Source organism: Idiotropiscis lumnitzeri, chromosome 11 (assembly GCF_059441095.1).
Source record: "Idiotropiscis lumnitzeri isolate Australia: NSW breed Sydney's pygmy pipehorse chromosome 11, RoL_Ilum_1.0, whole genome shotgun sequence".
Taxonomy (NCBI): domain Eukaryota; kingdom Metazoa; phylum Chordata; class Actinopteri; order Syngnathiformes; family Syngnathidae; genus Idiotropiscis; species Idiotropiscis lumnitzeri.
The window spans coordinates 4,299,718-4,324,531 of NC_142401.1; the positions used below are offsets into that span (position 1 = coordinate 4,299,718).

The 24,814-nt window shown below is 41.5% G+C and overlaps 1 protein-coding gene across 4 annotated transcripts in view; it reads right to left on the minus strand.

The window, feature by feature from the left end:
- Positions 1 to 2,759: 2,759 nt before the first annotated feature.
- The window catches only part of tafa4b (TAFA chemokine like family member 4b), a 32,535-nt gene continuing 10,480 nt past the window's right edge, over positions 2,760 to 24,814 (minus strand). Inside the window, exons 1-6 of one of the 4 annotated variants that reach the window (XM_088309259.1) lie at positions 24,362 to 24,447; positions 22,485 to 22,617; positions 21,810 to 21,925; positions 15,206 to 15,361; positions 6,714 to 6,838; positions 2,760 to 2,854 (exon numbers count right to left, since the gene is read on the minus strand). In XM_088309259.1, the coding sequence (XP_088165385.1) occupies positions 2,843 to 2,854; positions 6,714 to 6,838; positions 15,206 to 15,361; positions 21,810 to 21,924 (408 nt within the window). In that variant the 5' untranslated portion in view covers position 21,925; positions 22,485 to 22,617; positions 24,362 to 24,447 and the 3' untranslated portion in view covers positions 2,760 to 2,842. Of the gene's footprint in view, positions 2,855 to 6,713; positions 6,839 to 15,205; positions 15,362 to 21,809; positions 21,926 to 22,484; positions 22,618 to 24,361; positions 24,448 to 24,814 lie in introns of those variants that run through there. The other 3 variants (XM_088309260.1, XM_088309262.1, XM_088309261.1) reach the window with 3 other exon arrangements.

The following is a 24,814-nucleotide window of genomic DNA, read 5'->3' on the forward strand; positions in this document are numbered from 1 at the left end:
AAACGTATGCATGGTGAAGATTTTCCTGACCTTCGGGTCGATTGCTAAAATCGTTCTCTGACACGATCTGTGTAAGACCCGAAGCCGAGGTTGCAATCGCCATACACGAGTCGACGGGGGAGCGGTGCAAATTGTTCTCAAATATTGATTTTGCCGCCGAGAGCGTGTAGGACGATGCGAACGAGACGCCCGGCTCGTCCACCGAGCATCAAACCTCTGGGGGGGGGGGGGAGTAACAGAGACGGAAAGTGAGAGAAGACGTTAGAGAAAGAGAAGGAGGAAACAGTCGTCGTATAGTTGGATCGGAATCATTTCGATTTTTATCTGCGGTTGTTAAGATGGGAGACTTTCTTTCACAGTAAAAAAAAAAAATATATAAAAATGAAGTGGGATGAAATCAAAATTTCAACACTGTCATAAAACTTGTATTTAAGTTGGAAAAAGTTTAAAAGATAAATTATTGACGTTTATGGCAACAATGTTTGCAATGTTGCAAGACAATTATTTCTGTAAAGTTGTGTTATTAGTTGAAAATACGGGAAAACTAATTTTAACATTAGCAAAACTTCAAATAGTTTGTTGAATTGGCCAAGTTCAAATCTTGGTGGTGCCTTCAAAATTTGGAGTTCACTCAACTTTTTTTTCTTTTCCGTGACGGCAACAAATCCTCCAGAAAATTCAAAGTTGGGCAATTTAGCTCAATGGTTGATGTTTTGGTCTTGTGAAAGTTTTCACACAAACTCACAACAAACAAAATAATTTACAGAACCTGGTATTGAACCGCAACTTCAAGATATACTATCTGCAAGTTGATTTGGAGCAAACAACATATTTTTCGGACTATAATGCACACCCATATATAAGCCGCAGCAACTCTTTTTTTGAAAAAAAAATTAAAATAAAAGTTTGTTGTGCTAATTCATATTGTTTCCATAAATGTCATTAAAATATATACATTTTTTTTATACTTAAATTAGTCTTTTAGGTATTTTTTTTTTATTTAATTTTTTACAGTGTTTGTTGTGCGTCCATTTTGGTGACCCAAACACTGACTGCTGATACTTGAGTGTACAACAAACTACAAAAAATCTCCTCCTTGCTCCCCTTCTGACCAGACAATTGTTGCTGAGCTGAAAAACGGAGGCCAGCGCGGCCAAGCTGCAGCGCTTGCAACGCGGGCCTAAAAATATTCCATGTCAGTCGTTCCCGAGAGAAGCCGTGCGCTATGCTGGCCCCCTCAGTAATGAGAGTACGGAGCTGCCTGCCACTAGTCGGCCTGCTTTCCTCCAAGCTCCCTCTGGCGCAGAGCTGAGCAGAGGAAGCAGGGAAAGGCACAAACTCGGCTCCTACAGATTTATCATAGCTCATAAAGCCGCATGACTGAAAGCAGAGAGTCTCATTCGGAGAGGAGCAGTCCCCAGCGGGCCAACCCGGAGACACAATGACCCGACACATTCACATATCAGACGGGCAGATAGACACTTTTAGGGAAAGACTCGCAATTGGATGCGTGTTGAAGCGAGAAATACAATGGAGTCGGGAAATCTAAGAAGCCAAATTAACTCACGAGGAAGGATTGTTAAAGGTGGAAAGGGGAGAGAGAGAGACAAGCAAAGGGATTATAATAAGCACCCGGAGATGGGAGAGAATTAATAGCGAGATGTAAGTTGGCTTTTTTGGGTGCCTCATTGCAGCAACGGCGACGAGAGCCTGAAGGGAAACGCCTGCGAAGGCTTGAACTGCCATTATCCGCAGCAATTATTTCACCATATCTCACTGAAATATTGATGCGGAAAAGCTTTCTGGGGGGAAATCAGTGCATGCGCACAAACAACTCTAATTTCTCGTAAAGGTGGCTCCGAAATGACCCTCATTCGGAAAACTGTTTTGCATACAAGCTTGATATGTCCATGAGGGGAAAAAAAAAAAAAGAAAAGCAAGCATTCGTAAAGAAAGACAACACCAGCGAATGCTTGAACCTTTTATGGATCTCTCGTTTTTAAAGATGACAGCGGAGATGTCACAGAACAGATACTGGATTTATAACCACTAAAAGTACGGGATGATCCCAATTTGCTCGTTCGTATCGGAGCAATTTAAACGGGCGCTCGAGTCATTTCCGACCACTTGGATGTAATGAGGCAGAATGTACACACTCATGTATTTGCTCACTTCAAATGTCAGATAAGAGTTTCAAGTTCTGCATGACCTCCACAGGCTGATACGGGGGGGGGGAATAACCAAACGGGACCCAAAGGTTTCAACTAGTGCAAATATCATACATGAATTTTTAATATGTTATGTTCCTACACAGCAATTCCTAATTAGAACCGCAAATTGGCTCTCGCAAAACAGTCTTTGTGGTGGCGACTTGACCCACAAGAGCAATTTGATTCTAATTTGCTAGTTATGAGCTGCTATCTCTTCGCTCCAGTATATGAGCTCCACAAGTTGACAAAAAGGCCCGGCATTGTGTCCAGTGGCGCGTGGCGCACGACGTGCTGTGCTCACGTCTCCACAAATGCTTTGTTGAAAGTCACGCTTTGAAATGCTTGCTCAGTTTGCGCAATCGATTTCAATTCAGTCATCCACGTGTCCGATGGTTGGGAATTAGAGTCACGTCTTGTCCTGGTGCAGCCTGGGCGACCGGAATTGTAGTACCCTTCATGGCCACAAGGTGCGACATTCTTGCGGTCACGTCTTGTTTCGTAATGGATATGCTGACGTCATATCCCCCACCCCCCCCTCCCTACCCCCATTTATATTTTTCTAAATTCATGAGTCAGCCATTCTTTCCACATGGAGAATCGCACGTTTTCCTCCGGTTCCAGTGGCGCTCTTGTTATCGTGTGACCTAAAAAAAAATAAAGAAAGAAAGAAACAGTGGCTCAGATTATAGCAATTTAGCATTGAATGAAATCAATATGATATACAACCATTAATCGTTTCATTGCATGAATTCTTTCGAAAACTTAGCTTAAATCCTCGCCTGATCATTTCATAGAGGCGTTACCGTGGCGACAGTTTATAATTCACTTATATTTCACTTGGAGAATTGTTTTGACATTTAGAACAACTTTTGGAAGTCAGCGAGCATCACAGAATTTTGTTCAAATTTAGTTTCACGATTATTACATTGTTATTACCCTGTATTAATATTCACATGCAAGTTTAGTTTTCATCCAGTTAATATAAATGTAAATAAATACAGACTTTTGTTAGCAGCAAAATGATAACAATGCCAGAGAATATCTCCGTACATTGTTGCAGTGTCACTCATATTGTTTCTTTTTACACAATGACAATTTCAAGGACTTGTCATAATACTTAAAAAGCTAATAGTAGACTTTAGTCTGTTTGAAAATCTCTCGAGGGATACGATCATGGATAATGTCAGATAATTCCCCGTCCAACCTGATGAAGCTTGAGAGGTTCTGCAAAGACGACGTGCCATATTCTTTCAGGCTAAAATTGTTTTCTTAGTGTGTTGAGAATTTCAATTGTAATTTTGGTGCGTTGTGTGCGGCGTGTGAATTGAACATTAATTGATATCATTTTGGAAATGTACAGCAGTTTTCTTTGCCAATGGTTTTGTGTGCTGGCGCCCACTTTCAAAGATGTTGTAACAAGGACATTAAAATAAGAGCAAGTATTCTTGCATCAAAGAAAATAATTGTCTTCATTATTGTCATTAAAAAAAAAAAAACATCAACAACCTCTAACCGACAACAACAAAGTCTTAATTGCCTGTAAGGACCCGACTATATTCACAACGCGTGCAAGTTCAGCGCAAAGCGGGCAATGTGTGAAGCAAATGCAAGTTGAGATGTGCCGTCTTGCAGCACATCCTCCCAGACACATTCCATACATGTTTGTAGAACACGCCAACGCTGCGTGGGAGTTAAGAGCCGTGGACAGCAATTGAGAATCATGCTGAATGCAATGTTGAGGTTGTGAAGGGAGGTCACGAGCGGAAGGACAAACGCTGGACAATAACGAGAGACGGCGAGTGCGAGAGCGCCGGCCTGAAAACGGTTGCCATGGAGTCCGTGTCTCGTTGCAACGATCGTCAGTGACATCTGCCGCCGAGTCTCACAAGTAACAGTTGACTGATCCCAAATCACCTCGCACATGCAAATGAATGTCCGCTGATGCAATCAGCCCTTCAGCACCTCTGGCTCTCGCAGCTGATCGGTTAGTGACACGGGAGGAGTGACAAAACAGACAGACGTGGAGGGGACAGGCAACAGGATCGGGATAATTGTCCTATCGGTCCCAGAGTTGTTGTTAGGCCCGGGGTCATTAAATCCTCTTGCCTGTGGCTGGCTGAGCCCGGCAGTGCCTCTGCTCCGCAGTCTATCCTCCTTACCAACTTAATTATGACCCTTAATTGTAAAAGCTCTGCGGAAGGCCCCAGTCATAATGCATTCTAATGAATGCGACAGATGTTGTGCTGTTATGCCATCTCTTGAGCAATTACTCTTATGGCGCCTGCACGATTTCTTCCCCTCGCAATTCTTTCTCATCGCACCTGAGATACGCTCACACCCGAGACGCCGACCGACGCAAATCAAGTTACGCACGTCGGCGGTTTGTAAGCGGACAGAGGCGGCTCATATAGGCAGATGTTAAGGGTGCCTTGGCCCCCAGGGGGCGCCAAAGGGGTATTGGGGGAGGGGTCACCTTGAACATATTACTTTCGATTGACTGGTAAAAAGGAAAAGATAGTAGGACTGTGCACTCAAATGCAAAGCAATGTCCAATTAGTTTTAAAAAATGTTTTAAAAATCCAAATAAGTCCGGATGATGACGCACCCGATCCCCTTACCGACTACTTCCCTCTGCCGCCCCCTTTTGGCTGATTGACATATCTGACAGACTTGATGACTTATGACTACATCAACGTTTTTACTTTTTGACTCTGGGCCGCAAAGGGGGTCTTAAAAATAATTTATCCGCAATTTTATTATATGTTGGTAGGATAACATTTTTTCATGCTATTAATAGTTTAATTCACTTTACATGACAGGGTTTGAATCGTATACTTCATTCACGACCAGCCCAGTTAAAAAAAATGGATTTTGACGTATTTATCCGTCAATGGTATTGAATGATGTTGTGTGACTTAAAATCGTCTAAAGCATGTTAATTAGTTTCAACTTTGAATATGAGCATATTGTTGTTATGAGCTTTAGCAGTAGAAATATGCAAAACTTTAGTATTACCCAGTGCTGGGGGCGAGGGTCGGGGACTGACTGGCGAAAAAGGGTCAAGTGCCCAGCTCTGGTATTACCACATGCCATTTCAAACTGCAGTAATTTGCAAATCGGCATTACACCGATATTAAAGTATGCAATGTAAAATGCGCATTAAAAAAATAGAGGGGGGCGCCATAGAAGAACCTTGCCTGGGGCGTCACTTTGGCTAAGAAGGACCCCCGCAGCTGAAGCTTTATTAAGCCCTCAAAATATTCATGTTGCAAGTGTTTATAATTTCAATTCAAGTCACTTGGAAGTAAGTTGAGTTTTCTTTCTAAATACAAGCTTGGCGCTCACGTAATGTGATGTGCAGGTCATCAAATTTTGAAGAGGCTGTGTTTACAAGACATTAATTCAGACAAGCTATTGCTCGGCGAAGAAATAAATCAATTCAGTTGAAGATCAAGGCCTAACTCAGCGGCATCGAATGTTAGTCAAAGCTGAAAGGGTGTCTGTAATATATTTGTGAAGTTTATTTTTGAAGGAACATTTAGAGGTAAGGTAAGGTAACGCTAACATGATTGCATTTTTCGTTGGCACCCCGCAAATAATGAGTTTCCCGTGTACAATACCCTCTCACACTTTTAAAATTTTTATTTTTTTTTTTTTGCGCTTGCGATGCAGGCGTGATAACTGCGCCACAGTTATTAACCAATCAGGAGTCGGACACTTGGGCTAATTCTGATTGGCTGTTTATAAAATAAAATCCTGATCTAGATGATGATTTTAGTAATTTTATTTTTTGCAGCGGGTGGCACGGTGGTCAGCTGGTTCGCACATTCGCCTCACATTTCAGAGGTACAGGGTTTGATTGCGGCTCCGGTCTTCCCGTGTGGGTTTTCTCCGGATATTCTGGTTTCCTCCCACATTCCATGAACTGAACACTCTAAATGGTTCCTAGGTGTGATTGTGGGTGTGTATGGTTGCTCGTCTATGCGTGTCCGAAGACAACTGGGGTAGGCCTTCCAGCTCGCCCGCGACCCTCGTGAGGAGAAGCGGATCAAATAATGGATGGATGGATTTTATGCAGCCACGTGATTAAATAAAATTGAGTAAATTCAACACACCATTTTTCACAGCGTACAGACAATCAATTCGATTGAGTGAACTTACGCAACCTACACAGAAGAACATTTTGGGTGACTGCTGAAACTACCATCTTTGTCTGGTTCGCAGCATTCTGTGGTCACATTATTCCACCGATTCTTTGGTGTCACCTTATTTTAGATTGAAGAGTTGGGTCTTTCTGGCGGCTCGCTGAGTTGAAGCGTGATGAAATATGCTGAAGAGATTTGAAAGACTGCCGAGGTCACGTGATAGCACGCGTGACAGCATTTCGGCCTTTGAAGTTGCGCAAGAATTTATGAATCGGATTTTCCCACAAAATGTTGGTGGATATAAGCAGAAGCGTGACAGGCAGGTAAGGGCGGACAAAATGCAAACAGCCGTTCTCACCTTTGTGGTTTTGACTTTGTTGCCAGTGCTGCACGACCAGCCGGTCAAGTCAGGTAAGACTTTACATTCTTCCCCATCCATGCACGGCTGCATCTGGCACCACCATTTTTGGACGACGATGGAGGCTGAAGAAGCAGAAACGTGGAAACAAAGACAGAAAGTTATTGAATGGAACGAGATATGAACTGGAATAACAAGGTGTGAGATTGCGGCCGTTTTTGCTGACATCACACAACAATAACATTTATCATTTAAATAAGAACTTGCTTAGTTTTACAGAACATCCATCTATTGTCTTTTTTTTTTTTTTTATCCTGGTTGTCTGGGAAGCCGTTGCGTTGAACACATTTGTCATTTGTCAGTTTGGGATTGACGACGAATTTGTATTATTGATTGTAGTTACTATGATGGTGTATTATATGTAGAAATATGACTTTTTTTATTTATATTGTCTGCACATGTCCGGCCTCTCGATTTAATATAGTTAATTAAATATCTATAAATGAAAAACTTAATTTTGCCAAGCAGATACACACACTTTACACACTGAAAAAAATGTTGGTTGAAATTACTGTGTTTTCCGGACTATAAGACACACCTGTATATAAGCCACAGCAACTTAAAAAAATATTAATAAAATAAATAAATAAATATACAAGCCGCACCAGACTATAAGCCGCAGTGTTCTATGTTGAAAAAAATGAGTTGCATGTCCAGAACAATTTTTTACTGTGAATGCACATTAAGGCACATAAACAGATTTTTTAAAAAGTGCCTTTTAACACGACAACAACTTTGAAAATTAAAACAGAACAGACCCAAGAGAAAAAAAATAAATCAAGATTTATTTATTGTATTTTGTGAACTATAGAGCGCCCCCTACTGGTGAAAGAAAAACCCAAAGAAAAGCCGCACCGTTGTATTAGCTGCATGGTTCAAAATCAAGGAAAAAAGTGGCGGTTTATAAAATACGGGACTCAATTTTATTTTGTCATGAGGTTACACCAAATAAAAAATAAACTAAACATTTACTTTTAAAAAATGCATCTGGATTCTTCCACTTGACGAAATAAAATTCAGTAAACTCAACACACCATTTTTTTTCAGTATTCAAATATTTTTCAGGTGTTTTTTAGTATTCTATTCTACAGTGTACTTAGAACATTGCCTGTGCAGTTAAGCTTTTATGATGGCGAGGCCACAGTCTGACCATGGAACTAATTATTTCTGTTTGGAGAAAACGGAGACAGATTCAGCTTAATACTCGCGTTCACCCAAAACATATTTAGTGGAAAATGAGGAACAAGGGAAATTAAGAAGTTAAACTGAGTCTTTTTTTTTTGTTTGTTTTGAGGATGGCTATTCTGTAAAAGGAGCCCTGAAAATAAAGCAAGTGAGGCTCAAAGCCGCCGGAGAGTTTCAGGTTCAGAATCGCAACGATGACGATAGCAAGCACACCGAAAAGAAAAGCCCCGCGAGGTTTCCGCGTCCCTCCGAGAACGTCGCGGCTATTGCAAAGAGTAACGTTTAACAGGCTGTTATGATGCATGAGCTCAGTGGCAGTTAACGCTTCTAAAAACCAATGGCTGTGTAATGCTTGTTAATGTCTCCATTATGGTGCTGATGACGGCGCTTTGAGTGTTATTTAGAGCTAATGGCCTGTGAGCGCTATTACTTCCTTGCAACTTATCCCATGCTGGAGTGGAGTGGGTGGGCGTGGCACGGCACGGCGTGGCAAGGAAAGGCCTTGACTCACCAACAGCTGCCTGTCCAGTCCACCCCCCCCCCCAAAAAAAAAAAAAAAAAACGCGCCTCGGAGCTCGGCCTGTGATGTCATGATTAGATCAGACGCCGGCTGCACCCGATCGATTTTAAAGAGATTAGCGCGGTAGCGGGGAGCAGTTAATTCTGAGATCTTCACCTCGGGGAATTAACGGGGAATGTGTAAAATGAGGTGGCAGATGATTACTGGCTGCACAATCAAATGGCAGGACTTGTTTTCTCACTTTTTTTTTTAAAAGTAAAACTCTTGGTATCACTTTTGTCATGTGTCTGTATGATCCAAAATAGATTTGTCGCCTTTCATCTGCTATTTTTATGCTAAACGGGGATAAGATAGCTCTTGTTTTTCACTTAGTTGATGAGGTACATTTTTTCCTGGTTTTTTTGTTTGTTGTAATCTTTTGAAAATCTGCAATCTGCCTGTGAGGTAATATTCTTCCAAGATGTTCATGTGTAATTTTGCTGCATTGTCTCCTCACATCACATTTGTGTAATTATTTTTATTTCATTGACTGTCCCTGTGCTGCACCATGACGTGCATTCATTTTTTTTTTTTTTTTTTTAACTTTCACATGGTAATAATAGTTTGGGATTTTTCATTACGGCTATTTTTTATTTTGTTTTGAATTTAGTTTTTCTTAAATCAGTTTGTTTTAATTCTTTTTTTCCACAGAATTGCTTTGTTTTAATTGTGCTTTTAATTTGTTTTAGTATTAGTTTTTTGTTTTTTTTTCCCAGTATCAGTCATACTCACACCATTCAGTGTCGTGCTAACATTAGCCCATCACGTGTTAAGAATATCCTGCTCAATCTCACTTCCTTAAACACAGCGCTGATTCAAACACGGGCGGTTACATAGAGACCAGAACGGCAAATTGCAGTACGTTTACTCACTGTTCGCCAATTAAAAAAAGCTCACAGATTAGTCGCACATTCCATCGTGGCACAACACCTCATTACAATAGTTTTTGCTGTGGAGGTAGTTCTCAGTCAAACTTTCAGTGTGGGATGAGCTGCATCAAAAAAAAAAAAAAATCGCACACTTCTTTGCTGAGGGTGCAGGTGTTGAGGAAGCTCAAGGGTGTGAATATAGTTATTCCTCGGGGGGATCCTCAAATGTCTCAAGGTTCTCTCAATGAGGCACGCCGATGTTTTAAGCCACCAGGCTGCCGACAGCTTTTTGCCACCCCGTGCTGATGCCAACATGTCAATCACAGAGTGATTTTGTTTCATATAATTTGGATGTGAATGGTTGCGAGCGTGTATTTTCCAAAGTGTTCATTTAATGCAGTATTTCTGCAGCCATTTTGATTGTAATGTTTGTGACATCCTGTGGACAAAGTGAGGAGTGCATCCACATGCTTGAGTGCTGCCAGCCACTGCACAATTGTCATCAAAGTAGAGAGACAATAAAATAGCGGCAAGTAGATAATTCAATTAGAATTAATGTGTAAAGAAAAAAAATGTTTTTAATTGCTTACGCAATTATAATATAATCTGAAAACACATGACGGGGTGTTAGTTCTACCAGCCAATAACAAATATATATTGTGACTATAATTCCAATTCAAATAATGGGCACTTTACCCTATTTTTACAGTCCGTCCTCCTTCCGGGACCTGGGCACCCTACCACCATTGTCCCGCCGTCCTTATTCATAAAATAATCGTCCTGCATCACCGTCCATCCTCGTCCTTTTATAGCGCTGCTGTCCTTGTATTTCACCAAACCATCACGCCCGCCCAAATAAATAAATTAATTAATTAATAAATAAATAAAATAAAGTGCATGAAGACAGGCTATTGGCAGATGCTTCATAATTCATAAATACTATTTGAGGCTCATTAGCTGGCTAATTTCCTATTCACATCCACTCGCCATAATTTCCGGACTACAAAACTCACCTGTTTAAAAAGCCACACTTGCTAAATGTAGCCATTAAAAAACGGATGTGTATATACATTAGCCACTTGAAACTATTAGCCGTTTTAAATGGGGTATTATCTATGTTATAAACACCGGAAGATAGTGTTTACCCCCAAAAAATGCCAAACGCAGATATAGTCACAGAGCGTAAAGGAACGAGACAAATTCACAATTGAGCTCGGACCGGGTCACGCTGTAGAGATGGCTGGATTTATTGCACTTCATCCCTTTGCTCAAATGAAACATCAATTAAGCTGCTTTTTTTTTTTTGGCTCTCAATTGCTTCTTCACACAGCCGCGCGGATCGCTTGTTTTTGCCCTCTTTCTCTCTCTCTTTCTCGGTTAAAGGGCCAGTACATGCAACAGAAGATTTTATTCTGCTCCGGGTGCAATTATTTGAATTCTATACACACAGTACTTGACCTTGTTGGGGATGATTACAGAGACGGACGGACGGAAACCCACTTCCGACCTTGCATAGTTTGTCCTTTAAAAAAAGAAAAAAAAACAACAACAAAAAAAAAATTTCTCATCCTTCGTCCCAAAAAATGGGCATCCGTCCAGGACAGATTGCTCCATTTATGAAATGCCCATTATTGCAAGTAATGTACACTCGGTTGCCTTGAGACTCAAGGAAGTGAGAGCATCGACAATCACAAAAGACCAGAAGTGAAGAGCCTGTCGTCTTTTATGTTTTCAAGCATGAATACGAGAATGGAGTTCAGCTGAACAGTCGGGGGGGGGGCACATTGAGTTGAAACCACTTGACCACATCACATTTGTTTGTCACATTGCACATCTGCCTTTGCCTTCGCCTATACACATCTATAGACATCTCTTTGAGAAGGTAAGTTGTACAGGGACCTCATTGAGGTCTGTGTTCAACCTTGGCGAAGGTCTGCACCATTCTTGTTGGCGCTGTTATGAATGCGGAATGTGAAGAATAATCATTATTCTCCTCCTCATTCGTGACACACACGAAGACTCTCAGTAAAAAAAAAAAATTCCATTTGTTACAGATGACCTGCATGAAGCCTTTCCCAGCTGACATTTGGCAGAACGACCAGGAGAAAAAGTAAGCATGGGGCGAACTTGCAAATTCCAAACAGTAGGATGAGCTGAGATTCAAAAAAATGCTCACCACTCATCCACTGTGCTGCTTGAGTAAAAATCAAGCTTGCGTTATTTGAGCATGAATTGCTTGATGTGAATAATTAAAAGTGAACAATTAATCATCTGAGCATGTATAAGTGAGTCAGGGTCAGACAGTTTGCTCTCGCTTCAAACAACGACATGAAAAATGGAGTATGTCATGTGATTCCCCCCCCCCCCCCTCCGAGTTGAATGGGATTCCAGTGACCTTTAACCCTCATTATCACAAGATAGAGAATACAAATAGAATCATTTCAGGTTGATTAAAAGCGTGAATTGAACGGACGCAGTTGGATGAAGACTTGTGTACGGCATGGGGGGTGCAGATGTCCGGAGTGTTTGTCCATGAATACTTTACGAAGGGACGCACTCAATGGGCCAACACAGGTTCGTGTGTGTGTGTGTGTGCATGCGTATGTCGTCTATACTGAAGAGGCTTGTGTGTAGTGGGGGGGGGGGGCACCAGGTCATTACTATTTAAAAGAAATACGATGCACTTTTGCACTCATACACACGCACACGCACACACACGCCAGCACATAAGACAAGCAGGCTAAAGTATAGTCTGCATAAAACCCTCAGGCATCGTAACAGGACCACACAGTGATCCTGCGGTAGTTGGAGATGCGTTTATTGTTCTTTCTATTACTATTTTGTAACACATGGGAACCAGATGCCCATTAGAAGAATACACAAGGGTAGACTTAAAAAAATTTAAAAAAAAAAAAAGAAGAAATAGATGACACAGCTACACTTAAGCACTCACAGGAGGAAAGACGAGCAAAGTGACCAAAAGATGACCTAGAGTAGAAGAGACGCCTTGCTAAACAACAAGATGTTTCACATATATATATATATAATATTTATATTCCAGCCAAAATCTAGTAAAAAACTGCACAAGAATGTCACCGTTCGATGCGGACAGCGCATGTGAAAAGCACGTGATGATAAATTCAAACTGCAACCAAGATATTCCTGACTGACTTTGTGAGCTTAACTAAACTTGGCAGAGTTGATTGACGCCGCACTGCCACGGCAGTAAAACAGAGTATGGCTCACAAATCTCAGCACCAGTCAGAGACGCAATGTTTCAAGTCAGTGTTCCCCCGTTACTTGTTTAAGGCGTGTGGGAGGGGTAAAACCATATTCGAAAAAGTTGTTTGGATGGGCTCTCTATATCACTGATTTTCACCTATCTGGGACATGACGGGTTCACTGTAGTTCACAAACAATGTTTGATATGTTTGTCTTGCGGAATATTGCTCAATTTATCCGATGAACTCGCCGTCATTCCAACAAACGCCGAGTATACTTTGAAGAATGTTGTCATTGTTATCGCTAGCGTTAGCCTAGCAACCGGAGGTTAGCATGCTAACAAACCGCAATCAAGGAAGTACTGCCTGCATGGTGTTCATTGAAAATCGACTGTGTTGTTTTTGGCAGGCATTTTAGATTTAGTCTTAGTCATTTGGACCAAAATGCTTATTAGTTTTCGTCACCTTTAGTCATTCCTATTCGTGAAAACTCCCAAAAAAAAAATACAGGTTTTAGTCTAGTTTAGTCCGTTTTAGTTCAAAATAGGCATATAAGATTTCCACTCAATAGTAAAAACTTTTTGATCGACTACTAAGGTTTATGCGTTACAAACAGATAAAAGTGGAATCGATGCGTGTGTTTGCAGCGTGCTGTCCCGGTGGTGGGCGTGGCCAAACGAAGGATGGGTTGCACCAGCGTTACACATGGATTACACGTACAATAGGAAGGGACGTCATAAATTTTGGTCGTCTGACAAACCACACGCCAACAATTTCGTCCCGAAATTGCGTCATCAAAGAACTTCCTTTAGCTTGTCATTGTCATGAAAAAAAGGGGCGTTACTGAAAAATTTTCGTCATCGAAAGCAACTCTGCGCGCGGTAATGTTTCGCCCGGCTGCAGTCGGTAATGGGACCTGCTGCCATTTGCTCCTCATTCAGTGGCATCAATAATGCAAGTCCATTTACACCACGGCCATTCCACATTGGCTGGCAACAGAGCAAGGTTTTGTCTCTCCCCATCGGCGTGCTCGGCTGCGTGCGGCTGAGGTCGGATCGCTCGGAACTGCGAACTCAGGTCAAGCACAACTCGAGTGAGTCGTGCGGGTGTGTGGCGGTGAGATGGAGAGGTTGGATTTGAATCAATCGCAAATCGCAGACAAATGGTGATCTGTGTGGATATATTTGCGAGGAAGTGATTGAGATCCAATCATCCTCATCTAAAAGCATTTATCACCGCATCGCTTATTTGTGTATTTGCTTCTGATCGGTGTCCTTCCTTCCTATTAGCACATTTTGATAAACAGACACCAAAAATCTCACCTTGTCCCTTATTTATCTTCCATCGCAAAACAAATCATTGTTGCTACGGTTGTCTGCTTTTATCATTATCAACGAATTGCTCCTATTTAAGATCTCATCAAAAAGGTTAAACAACAAATTTAGGTTTTTATTGGGTAGAAATGGTGATGAAATGAACAAGTAGATGTGTGTGAGTTTGTCATTTAAATGGGAAAAGCACCTTCTACTGGTCTCATTATGGAATTGCATCACCGGCACTGCAGTGGAATGCAAACGTTTTGTTTTGTTATGTAAAAATTTAAATGTTTTTGTTAATGAATAAAGAATATTACTCATATCTGTATTTGTTCTGATTGTATTTTACTAATCATGGTGATTTCCAGATTTCATTCTTCAATTGCCATGTACTTGAGCAGCTGTCCAAGTGTTTCCTCCACTTCTCTTATAATGCAGAATTGCGGCCCGAGTCAAATAAGATGTTTCGGCCTCAAGTTAAATTGTCTGGTCTCGAGGTTGACAGCTGCTGCAAGCCGACGCGATATTTGAAATCTCCTTCCAAATTGCACAGGGGAACAAAGAAAGACACAAACATAGTGATTACAAACGCCATGGGCGGGTGGGGCAGAGATAAATTCGATTTGAAGATGAACGGTGTGAGGTATAGTTCATAGTTTAGAATACAGTAGAAAAAGGCAATTTCATTTATTTTTTTTTGGTGCAATGTCTCATGTGATGATTTTAAAGCCACATTTAATTAGGTAATATTTGGGGTCCATTTGTTTTGGTGCCACAATTCAGCTCCAATGTCTGAGATGTGGGTGTCACATCAGAAAAGTTCCAGGACAGGTGTCACAAAATGTGTGAAGATTTTCAAAGTGTAAATGTATTTTTTTTTTTAAATACATTATGTTATTTGTCGTAATGTAAGTTAGGTTGGTTATGTTATATTTGGTCAGCATTTTTTTTTCAATTAAAACCATTAGCCGGTGAACAAGTGGTTTACCTGCCCGTCTGACTTTTCCCCACTAGTTCAGGTTTCGAATCTCTGCCCTGTGTGAAGTTGACATTCTCTGGTAACTCGGGTTTACTCCCCAATTCTAAAAATAAACCAATTAGGCCAATTCAAGCCTAAATTGTCCAAGCCGGAATTGTTGTTGAGTCTGCAATCGTCTGGTGACCAGTTCAGGGTGCACTTCACCACGTGGCCAAAGTCAGAAGAAGAAGCAGTGGCAAGTGGCAAACCACGATTGCCCACTTTGTTCCACCAAAATGAAAGTTACAAATAGATTTTGTTTACCTTCCACACACGAGGGTCTGGCTCTGGTGGTGCCAGCGACTTGCCCGGGGAAACAGGAACACTTGACAGTTTGGGAACGCTCCTCGATCTTATTCTTATTGCAGCAGCGATGGACAGCCACAACTTCGCATGTCCCCTGCTTCACTTGGTAGGAGACTGCACACAAAGAAATATTGACAGATATTATCCACCTCGTACACGCGAGAGCACATTCAGAGAAGCAGACAACCAGTTGTCGCTAGCACTTTTTTTTTTTTTAGTTTGTCGATTCCAATACTTGTACGCCATTGGAGTCATTTGGAAGGTGACAATAATCGTTGAATCGCACAAGCGACCAATATTTACTCTCATTCTCTTCCAAGGGACCTCATTAAATATAATGTATCGCTTGCTCTTTATGTCTGACGAAAGGAAGAAACAATAAAAGCAAGTCCGTCTGCGTGCGTGTGTGTGTGTGTGTGTGTGTGTGCGTGTGTGCACTGTACCGTGTCTGTACTGCTACCTTGATTTTCTACAAACCACACTCATCACGTTAATGACAACATTCTCCGCCTGACAGTAATGAGGCAGAACGATGTGTTTCAATCCATGTGCATTTAACACAACTCGTCCTTGCCTCACACTATCACAGAATGTTCGTGTGTGATGCTTCAAAATTGCCGTTATTTCTTTCCGGTCAAACTGTAAATTCATCCTCTTCGTTTTATGGAGATGCATAAAAAAAATCAGGCATCATAATAATATTTATCTGTGGATTGAGACTAAGAAAGCTTGGGAACTGTTGGTTTTTGAGTCCTGCTAGGGCATAAAAAAAATTTAAAAAAATGTAAGTGCATCCGGATCACTACCGAGGCGCCCTTGAGCAAGGCACCAACCACATCTCAGCGGCGTTTACGTTTCATTCTGACGTCTCTCCTTGCATGTCTGCAAATGTGTGATCTGGTTTTCTAAGCGGGGTGCAACTAAATATAATTGTGAGTGTAAATTGAATTTCCCCTTGAGGGACCATGAACAGTAAAATAAATGGAATAAAATGTTATGCGTCGCTGATTAGTTCCTGATTAGGGTGGTGGGAAGCAGATATGCAAACAACCATTGGAATTCAGATTCTCACCTTTTAGCAAGCTGGCAGCTTTAAATAACTGAACGAGAATGTTAAGGGATATGGACAAGTAGCCGACGCACACATAAAAATTCATTAGAATCACTGGCAATGATTTTTTTTTCCTTGGGAGAAGCATGGCATCGCAAGCGCTCTGCAAAGTAAAAAATAAATTAATTAATTAAAAATTTGAAGAAAAAAAAAATAATATTCAGGAAACAATGATAAACATTCCTTTGTGTTCCCTACAGAGAACGGTAGGAAATATGGCAAAAAAAATCACGGAAAAAAAATCGTAACCTACCCAAAAATATAGTAGAGGCGGACTGGGTGGAAGTATTCTGAAAAGGCATAGCTGCCGTCGAATATAAAAATGCACCGGTGATGATGAGATCATGTGTTGATCACAAATAATCGGTCAATGGCTAATGGCTTCTTCCCGAAGACTTATCGTTAGGTCTGTTGAGCGCCTCTCCAACATTCCCTGCAGGCGACAATGCGAGCAAATAAGCCGCTTTGCAGCCTTGCAAACGCCATCATGAGACTGAGCCGTGAGCTCAAGTGTCATTCTTCCGGACGTGACTTTACACATTCTCCAGAACTTTTACTTCTCAACTCAATGGGTTTTGCTGGCCAACGCAAAAAAAAAAAAAAAAAAAGGACACAAGAAAACACAAAGAAACACACGGCGCGGAGGAGCCCATTTTCTGCAGGCCGTGGCCCCGCTCATCTTTTCTGATTTAAAGTTTGTTTGTTTTCTTTTCTCCACAGAGATTGATCCCTTGCGCTCAAAGAGTGCACCACTGCTATCCTACCTGCACTTTTATTACATCTTCGCACCTTACCACTCCCCCGATTGAGACTGAGACAACAGTTGAAGTTTGTTCATACGCACGCATACGAAAACAAATATGAATGGACGGTTAAAATTCGGACTAAAATCGATGATGACCTTATAAGGCGGTATCACAGATTTTTAATCTGCTTTCACCTTATTACATTACTAACATCCAGACACTTATGTGAGTTTTATAATTGCTTTTATTTTTGTTTGTTTTTCTCAGTCGCTTTGGCAGAGTCCTCAAATCATCAGAGCAGGGCACTTGACCCTTTTTTTGCCGGTCAGTCCCCCGTCCTCCGGCCGCGACGCTCCGCCCTTATTCATAAAAACTGTCGCCTGCCTATGTTAATCGAACCCTTTTTTTTTTTAATTTAGCAACCCTCGCCCCAAAAACGGGCGTCCGGAGCGCTGGACCGTTCCGTCCACAGCCCAGTTCTGCAAATTCTTTGAAATTTGCTCTCAATGCATCCCAACAAAAATAAAAATTGGATTGTGTTCTATTATATCTACATTGTTGATTTTCGCCTATCACAGGTGAGTGTGTAATGTTTCCTCTGCAGTAAGTGGCGCTTCCGATGTACATTGTCTTTTATTGCACTGTCGGGATGTTATGATTGAGCCCTGCCAACTCTAATTGAGAGAAATTATATCGTAGTCTGCACGACTGGAGTGCTGTTGCCGCTTAGCACTCATCAATTTAAGATTTATACATGGCGATGCTCGGCCTCCTGCTAGACACATAAGAGCGCATCTCATGTTTCAATCGTGCCTTTAAACCACTCTGTTATGACTTTACAAAGTAATAGAGCATACCACACAAAGATGGAGAGCTTTCTCAAGCATGGCGAAACGTTTATAGTCCTGCAGAGTACGCAGGGAGAGCGGGGAGGGTGGGAGTTGACAACCACGACGCGGCAGCCAACAAGCCGAGACACCTTGAACTGATGGCTCAGCCGACCATGCGATACGGACAGGTGAGCAGGAACATCATGCAATTTCCTCCCCCAGAAAAAAAATAAATGTCAAGAACTGCCAGTCATGCCCTCAAGACAGGATTGCTAACAAATACTGAGTTGCATAGAAGTCAATGTAATGAGACATGGCGATAGCGTGATGCAGTGATAAGTAACGTTGATGAATTGTTCCGAACATCTTGCTGCATCCAGTGTCTTAAATTCGAACCGCTTTTCCAGTCCAGTCCGGTCTTCGGGTTGAGAGATCTGTCCTCAGCCGAGCCCTGTGCAAGCCATCAATCGTGAATGTCTATGTCTTGGTTCAAATTTTGTGGCGCCGTCTATATGTCCACACTAAGCAGAAGGGTGAAGGGGGGGTTACAGACACCAAGTATATTATATTATTAAAAAATATTTGACACATTTTTTTTAATGGTCCTTTTGGGGGATTTTATTTAAGTTCATTTTTGTTGCACTCTCAGTGCAGGAATTAATAAAGCAACATCAGTCACGCATATTCGATTCGATGCAACGTATGTTTTTAATTCATAATTCAATTTACACATAACTTGGTAAAAAAATATATATATATTCGAAGCAACAAAAACTTTAAGGAGCCACGAAGGTGCCTTTGAGGTAACCAAGCCTAATTAAAAAAATCATTTAAATTTGGAGCTGAAATTCACATCACTATTCTCCACATCACATTCACTGTCCCTTGATTCTATTTGGTTTAACCCACTAAACACAAATTTCTGTATAATAATCGGCATCCCTGATGAGTGTAAAATAGTTTTTCGTCATTTCAGATGATATGCATTCCAAAATAATCCAGATGATGCTACGCGACACAGTCGCATGCATGTTATGTAGCGCTTTAGTATCGCCTTCACAGTTTCGATGATGTCAATTACTCTACGTACACTGCATGGACGGATACATGCACATAACACTAAGTAGAAAGTTGTTGCTCAAATGCAGCGAGATCACTCACCCCCCACAAGTCGTGCAAACCAACTCGCCATGCGGTGAGTATTTTTAGCCTAGCGCACGTTACCTCCTCCATCGTGCGTGGAAGCCAGCTTTACATAACATTTCTTCAGTCGTTGCAATACCTCGTCAATTCCTGTATGATAGTTAATCAATTCTTCTTGTTTAAAGAACTCGATTACATGCCTTGAAATCTGAGGTACCAAAAAGTCATGTGCCCTTGGAATCCTCATCACTTTTCTGCCCTTTTCGTATGCTCTGCCTGCAATGCAGATTTGTTGTTTTTGGTCTCTCGAGTGGTGTTTGCACAATGGCAAATGTCAGAACATTGAATTTACCATCAATCAGTCAGAAATGTGGCAAATTCTATGCGACGTTCACATTCGGTTGTTCGTCCAACCTTGTTCTGGGAAAGGTGACTCATATACCAAGTCCGCAAGCTGGCCTTGAATTTATTTCACTTTGACTCAATGTTGTTGACTAAACAACACAAATGCCTCTTATAATGATTCCAAAATGAATGCGACTGAGTTTAAAAGTGACAACACAAAGAGCCCAGCACCGCATTTTCTGACCTCTAGTGCCACCCTGTGGTGGCTAACTGAACTACAGCTGCGATGTGAATCCAACAAACGCCCACATTCCATCTGTTTTATTTATCGATTATTCTCAAAACGGTCGTCGGAAAAGTGGAGCAGACCCCAGTTGACTTTGGATAAGAGGCGATATTACACCCTGGACCGGTTGCCAGGCAATTGCAAGGTACATGTGGTCAACAATTCACACTCACATGCACGCCTATGGACAATTTAGAACCTTCAGCCTCCGAGACATTTCCCCCCAAATGAGCAACTGATTATCGCCATCAAAATAATGACCAAAAATTAATCCAATTATTTTTTTTTTTGGCATCACTTTGTTTTGGAGGCTAATATTTACAGCCAACAATGTTTCGACCTCAACCAATTAAAAATAAAAGTGCAAAATTCAGCAATTGGTTTGGGAGCAAGTCATCTTGTTCCACAGTGAGGGTGACAAAGGAGGGGCTGGGCACTCGTGACCTTCACAATACACGAGGCCTGCAATTAGTGGTGTCCCTGCCGTAAGCAGGCTGCCTCCTCTCGATCAAAAGGAAAACTAATACCATCACTCACTGCCCACACTGCAGGCTGGTCGCATTTCGACTGCAAATAAAGGTCACCTTGCAAAACACAAGCGGTGGGAGTGAAGAAACCGAGAGACAATTAAGGAAATTGTCATAATTAAGTGTGAGAAAGAGGTGACTCCAGAGGTTGTTTCCCGACAAGCCACAATTGTCCCAGCAGGTTCATGTAATGACTGTCAATAAATGAGGACCCTAAAATCAATCGCGAGATATTCTCAATCAGGAGGGGCAGACTGATGAATGTTAGCAGCACCGATGAAGTGTTGGACGTCTCCAAGCACTTTTAGTAGATCAGATCACACCCACGCTGATATATTTGTGTTGACGTCTTCTGACAGCTTAAGTGCCATTTACATCCATACAGTAGAATCACTCACTGGAGCCGTGTTTGCATCCAAGCACGAAAGAGCGGCTTGTCTCCATCAGTCACTTCCAACATCAGATATGCCCCCCCACACCCTTTTTTTTTTTTTTTTCCTTTTGCATGTATGTTGTCAATCTTAGTGAACAGAGGGTCCGTGAAGCTGTTTGACACTCTTTTGATATTATTTCAATGAACAGGATATTTTAATTTTGACATTCTTGTCTTGGCCAAGGTTAACGAAAGCAAACGAAATAACTAAAAATAAAATAAAAATCAAGTAAGTGAAGTGACGGCGTCATGCAGCAGCCAATAAAAAAGAGTCAGCAGATGACGTCGCTCCGAGTAGAGAAGTTTGCGCGTGGCTTTGGCTCGAATGGCTCACCTGCTCTTGACATTTAACTCAAGCCAAAATGCAGTGCTCAGTTATAAAAAATATTTTGGTTCATATATATGAAAAATATATATGCAGTGTGTAAAACAATAGTACACTGTACAACCTGGTTTAATACTTCTCAATGTTAGTTCAAGCCACAAATCCACTTAAGAAGTTGGCATCTTGGCAAACAAGGCCTTCTAGTTTAACAGGATCGAAAAAATAAAAAAAATTAAAAAAAAATCTATTACACTTATAAAAATAAAACTGTGAAATAATGAATACCTGACGTGTTCTTTTGCTATATCATGCATCATCAAAAGGTGGAACAAACATTTTATTCAAAGTCTCTGGACTGTTATTGTAAAATACACCATGTTGTCAAAATGTTTTAAAATAATATTTTAGTAATTTTTTTTTCTACACAATACTTATCATGAGCTTTTTTTTTTATTCTTGCACACAATAAAAAAAACTTTTTCAAAAAAAATAAATTAAAAAACGCTACTGTGAGAACTAACTAAAACTAAGCGTTTATGGAAAAACTAAAACTAAAACTAACAAATCCACCCAAAATAAATAAATGGATAAATATAATTCAAATTCCAAAACGATACCAAGCCTGGTCTAGGCTCAATAAAGATTGCGAAAGTCTATCTTACATTCTGTCAAGAGAGGAGGAGAGGGAGATCAGTCCCCTTCCATCAGGACCGCCTTGGCTAAGCCTTGAGAAACATCTCGGACCTCTGCACTGACAGTGTAATTAACCTCTTGCGGTATTTGTGAAAGGGGCTCAGCGCGAGAGCCGATGTGTACCTGTCGATCCCCGATGGTTGCGGTTGCCGGCGGCCACGGGGGCAACGTAGAGCATCGCCAAGGCAACGAGGTAGGCCACCTGCAAGGGCCAAGCTGAACTCGCCCACAGTTTCATCCTGCGAGAAGGGAGGAGGAAAGTGAGGTGCAAGGACGCCGTGGAGGAGGAAGACAAGAAGGGGGGGGGAAGGGGGCATGTGCAGAGATTAGAACCTAAACATAGAAAACAAAACATCACGATAAACAGAGCATTGTCTTTTGAGTACGGGACAACAATGTGAAGGGTGAATGCTTGTAATGACAATCGTGGCATAACCTTGAAGATTATTTATGTTTATTTTTATTTTTATGGCCTTCAAATGCCCCCAAAAGATGAACAAATTAAAAAAAATAATCAAGTGGGGTCATCTGGGAGGTCTCTACGTTAAACATACTGACCAAGTGGACCACATTGACCAACCCAAGCATCTGAAGCATCTCAAGGAGGGTAAATTAACATCCGCCTTATAAGAATGTGTCAACGCACGTCTCTTTTCAAAGCAGACGACAACAGATTAAAAATAATAACAACAATTCATGAAGGTGTTGATATAAGCCAACATTTTATGGGCTATACAACCAATTGCTTCACTCAATAAAGCCAATAACTGTATCCCTTACTGGGTCCTTTTCTATTACCTGGTTGCCTTTGTAATTGATCAGATTCGGCTCTTTAAAAGCACCGGGTCATCGCTGCTTCCAATCACACTTCGGCCCGCCCCTTCTTCCTCTCGCTTCTCTTCCTGCTTCTCCCCTCAAACAGAAGAAGCCCCTGGAATGAGCAAGCAAAAAGACAACAGGTCAGAGAGGCCCGTGTGCCTCGGTATAGCCTCCGATGGCCTTGTATGATGGTGTACACGCACATACAGTGCATACTGTCCACACAAAAACCATGTGATGGATGTGTGTCTTGTCTAAATGTTTCATAAAAACGAGTGCACATAACCCAAAAAATTGTCTAGTCATCATTCAGTGAGCCCCCAAAAGCACAGATGATGACAAACATTTTTACCACTTACACATTACACACACGCCCGCACATTTACACACAGCCTGTTTGCAAGGTAAATTCAAACAGAGAGACAATAGTCGGCAGGAGAGGTCTTCCCTAAATACAAGTGAGTGGCAAACTCAAGCAGGGTAAATTTGCATTCCCCCTTATAAGCGTGTCAACACACCTCTCTTTTCAAAGCCACCAACTCAGCAAACGGAAGGTAAGACAACAGATTCACATTAATAACAAAATGTCTTCCCCTCTTTAAACCTTCATTATTCATCATGCCTCATTAAAATTCAGCTCAGCCTCCTGCAAATGCTTGGGAACTTAGGCGGGAAGGTGTCAGCTTCAACCAGAGACGGGGGCAGTCCGCGTCGTGCCACTGACCCCTAGTGGTGATGGGTCGAACTGCGTCAGAGACAGTCAAGTGGCTTTTTGTTACATTAAAATGACAGACAGACAGTCAGACAGACAGACAGACAGACAGATAGATAGATAGATAGATAGATAGATAGATAGATAGCTGGCAGACAAATAAATCAACACATTTGGGTGACAACGCAAAGCTCAAGGTAACAAGAACAGATTTGCGTGTGCTTGGAGAGCATTCTTGTAAGAAACTATAAGCAACGGGAAAGTGACACACAGCACTGAGTGAATACAAAGTGTGAGAGTGTTTCAATACGATATTGATGCGTGACACCGAGGGAGGAGATGAGTGGGAGACATGGTAAAAGGTATGACAGCATCGGCATAGAGCGAGCGAGGGAGAAAGCGCAAGAGAGGAGGCAAGGGTGAAAGCGTGTAAGCAAATGAGATTATAATAACGAGTAAGATAAAACACACATAGAGGAAATGAATGGCTTCTTTTCTACAAAGTGCCTTCCACTCTGCTTTTCGCAGAGGAGCTGCTGTCACATGTATTACAGGAAGCGATCTGTAGCTTTGGTTCTACTTTGAAATGTGCACTATTTGCATGTATCTGCCTTCTACATTGGCACGTGTGCGTTCGCTTATGTGTTTGCAATTTGCATATCGGGGATCGTGTACATTCCATTCCTGTACCTTGTGTAGGAATCTGCAAGATGCATGTGTTGCATCGCTGAGTGATTAGGCATGCTGCATGGAAGCACAGAAGCCCATTTCTTATTCTCTTTTTAAAGCGAGGGCCACGGCGTGCATTTTTATCAGGTTTGTGCTCCGATACGCTCATTAGAAGAGTGCAATAGAACTGCACGTGTGTGTCATGTGTGTATGTTTGAGCATCCATTATGATGGGGACCCAATTGTGTTGCTGACTTCGGGATTTGTAAGTGTAAATGATTAGATGCTAGAAAATGTATTATGTAATGACGGAGGCCCCCCAAAAATGTAACACAAGAATGAATGGACCTCTCATAAAGATGCAAAATATTGTGTTAAGACACGTGACGTATGTGTGTACAGAAAAATAAATACTGTAATCAGTACTGTACATACACATTGGACTTTTTAACTGCGCCGGTGTTACACCACTAACCTGACACAGTTGGGTCTGAAACGAGCTCGAACTTTTATTGCTGAGGTGATATACACATTTTTCAGCCATCGCTACAGCACGCAGACTTTCTTTCCCCCCCCCCTCCTCCTCCTCCTCCTCGAGATTCTTCTTCTTGTTCACTTTGCCAACAGTCCTTTCAAACAAAATATCCAACACTGCCCTCTGCTGTACGGCACAATATTACATCTTAACGTAAACTAAATGAGAGAGACGGTCATCAACTGATTGTTATATTATTATAAATTTTAATTGGTGAAGACTTACTTTACAAAAAAAAGCTTGCTTTGATGAGATTTTATTTAAAAAAAACAACAACGGTTACCCACTGAAGGGAATTTTTTTTTCGGGTTTTGGTAAATCCTGTTGAATTCTCATGCGTTTTTAATCATGAGATGGCGAGCGTTTACTGGATATCGACAGCAGTAAGAGCAC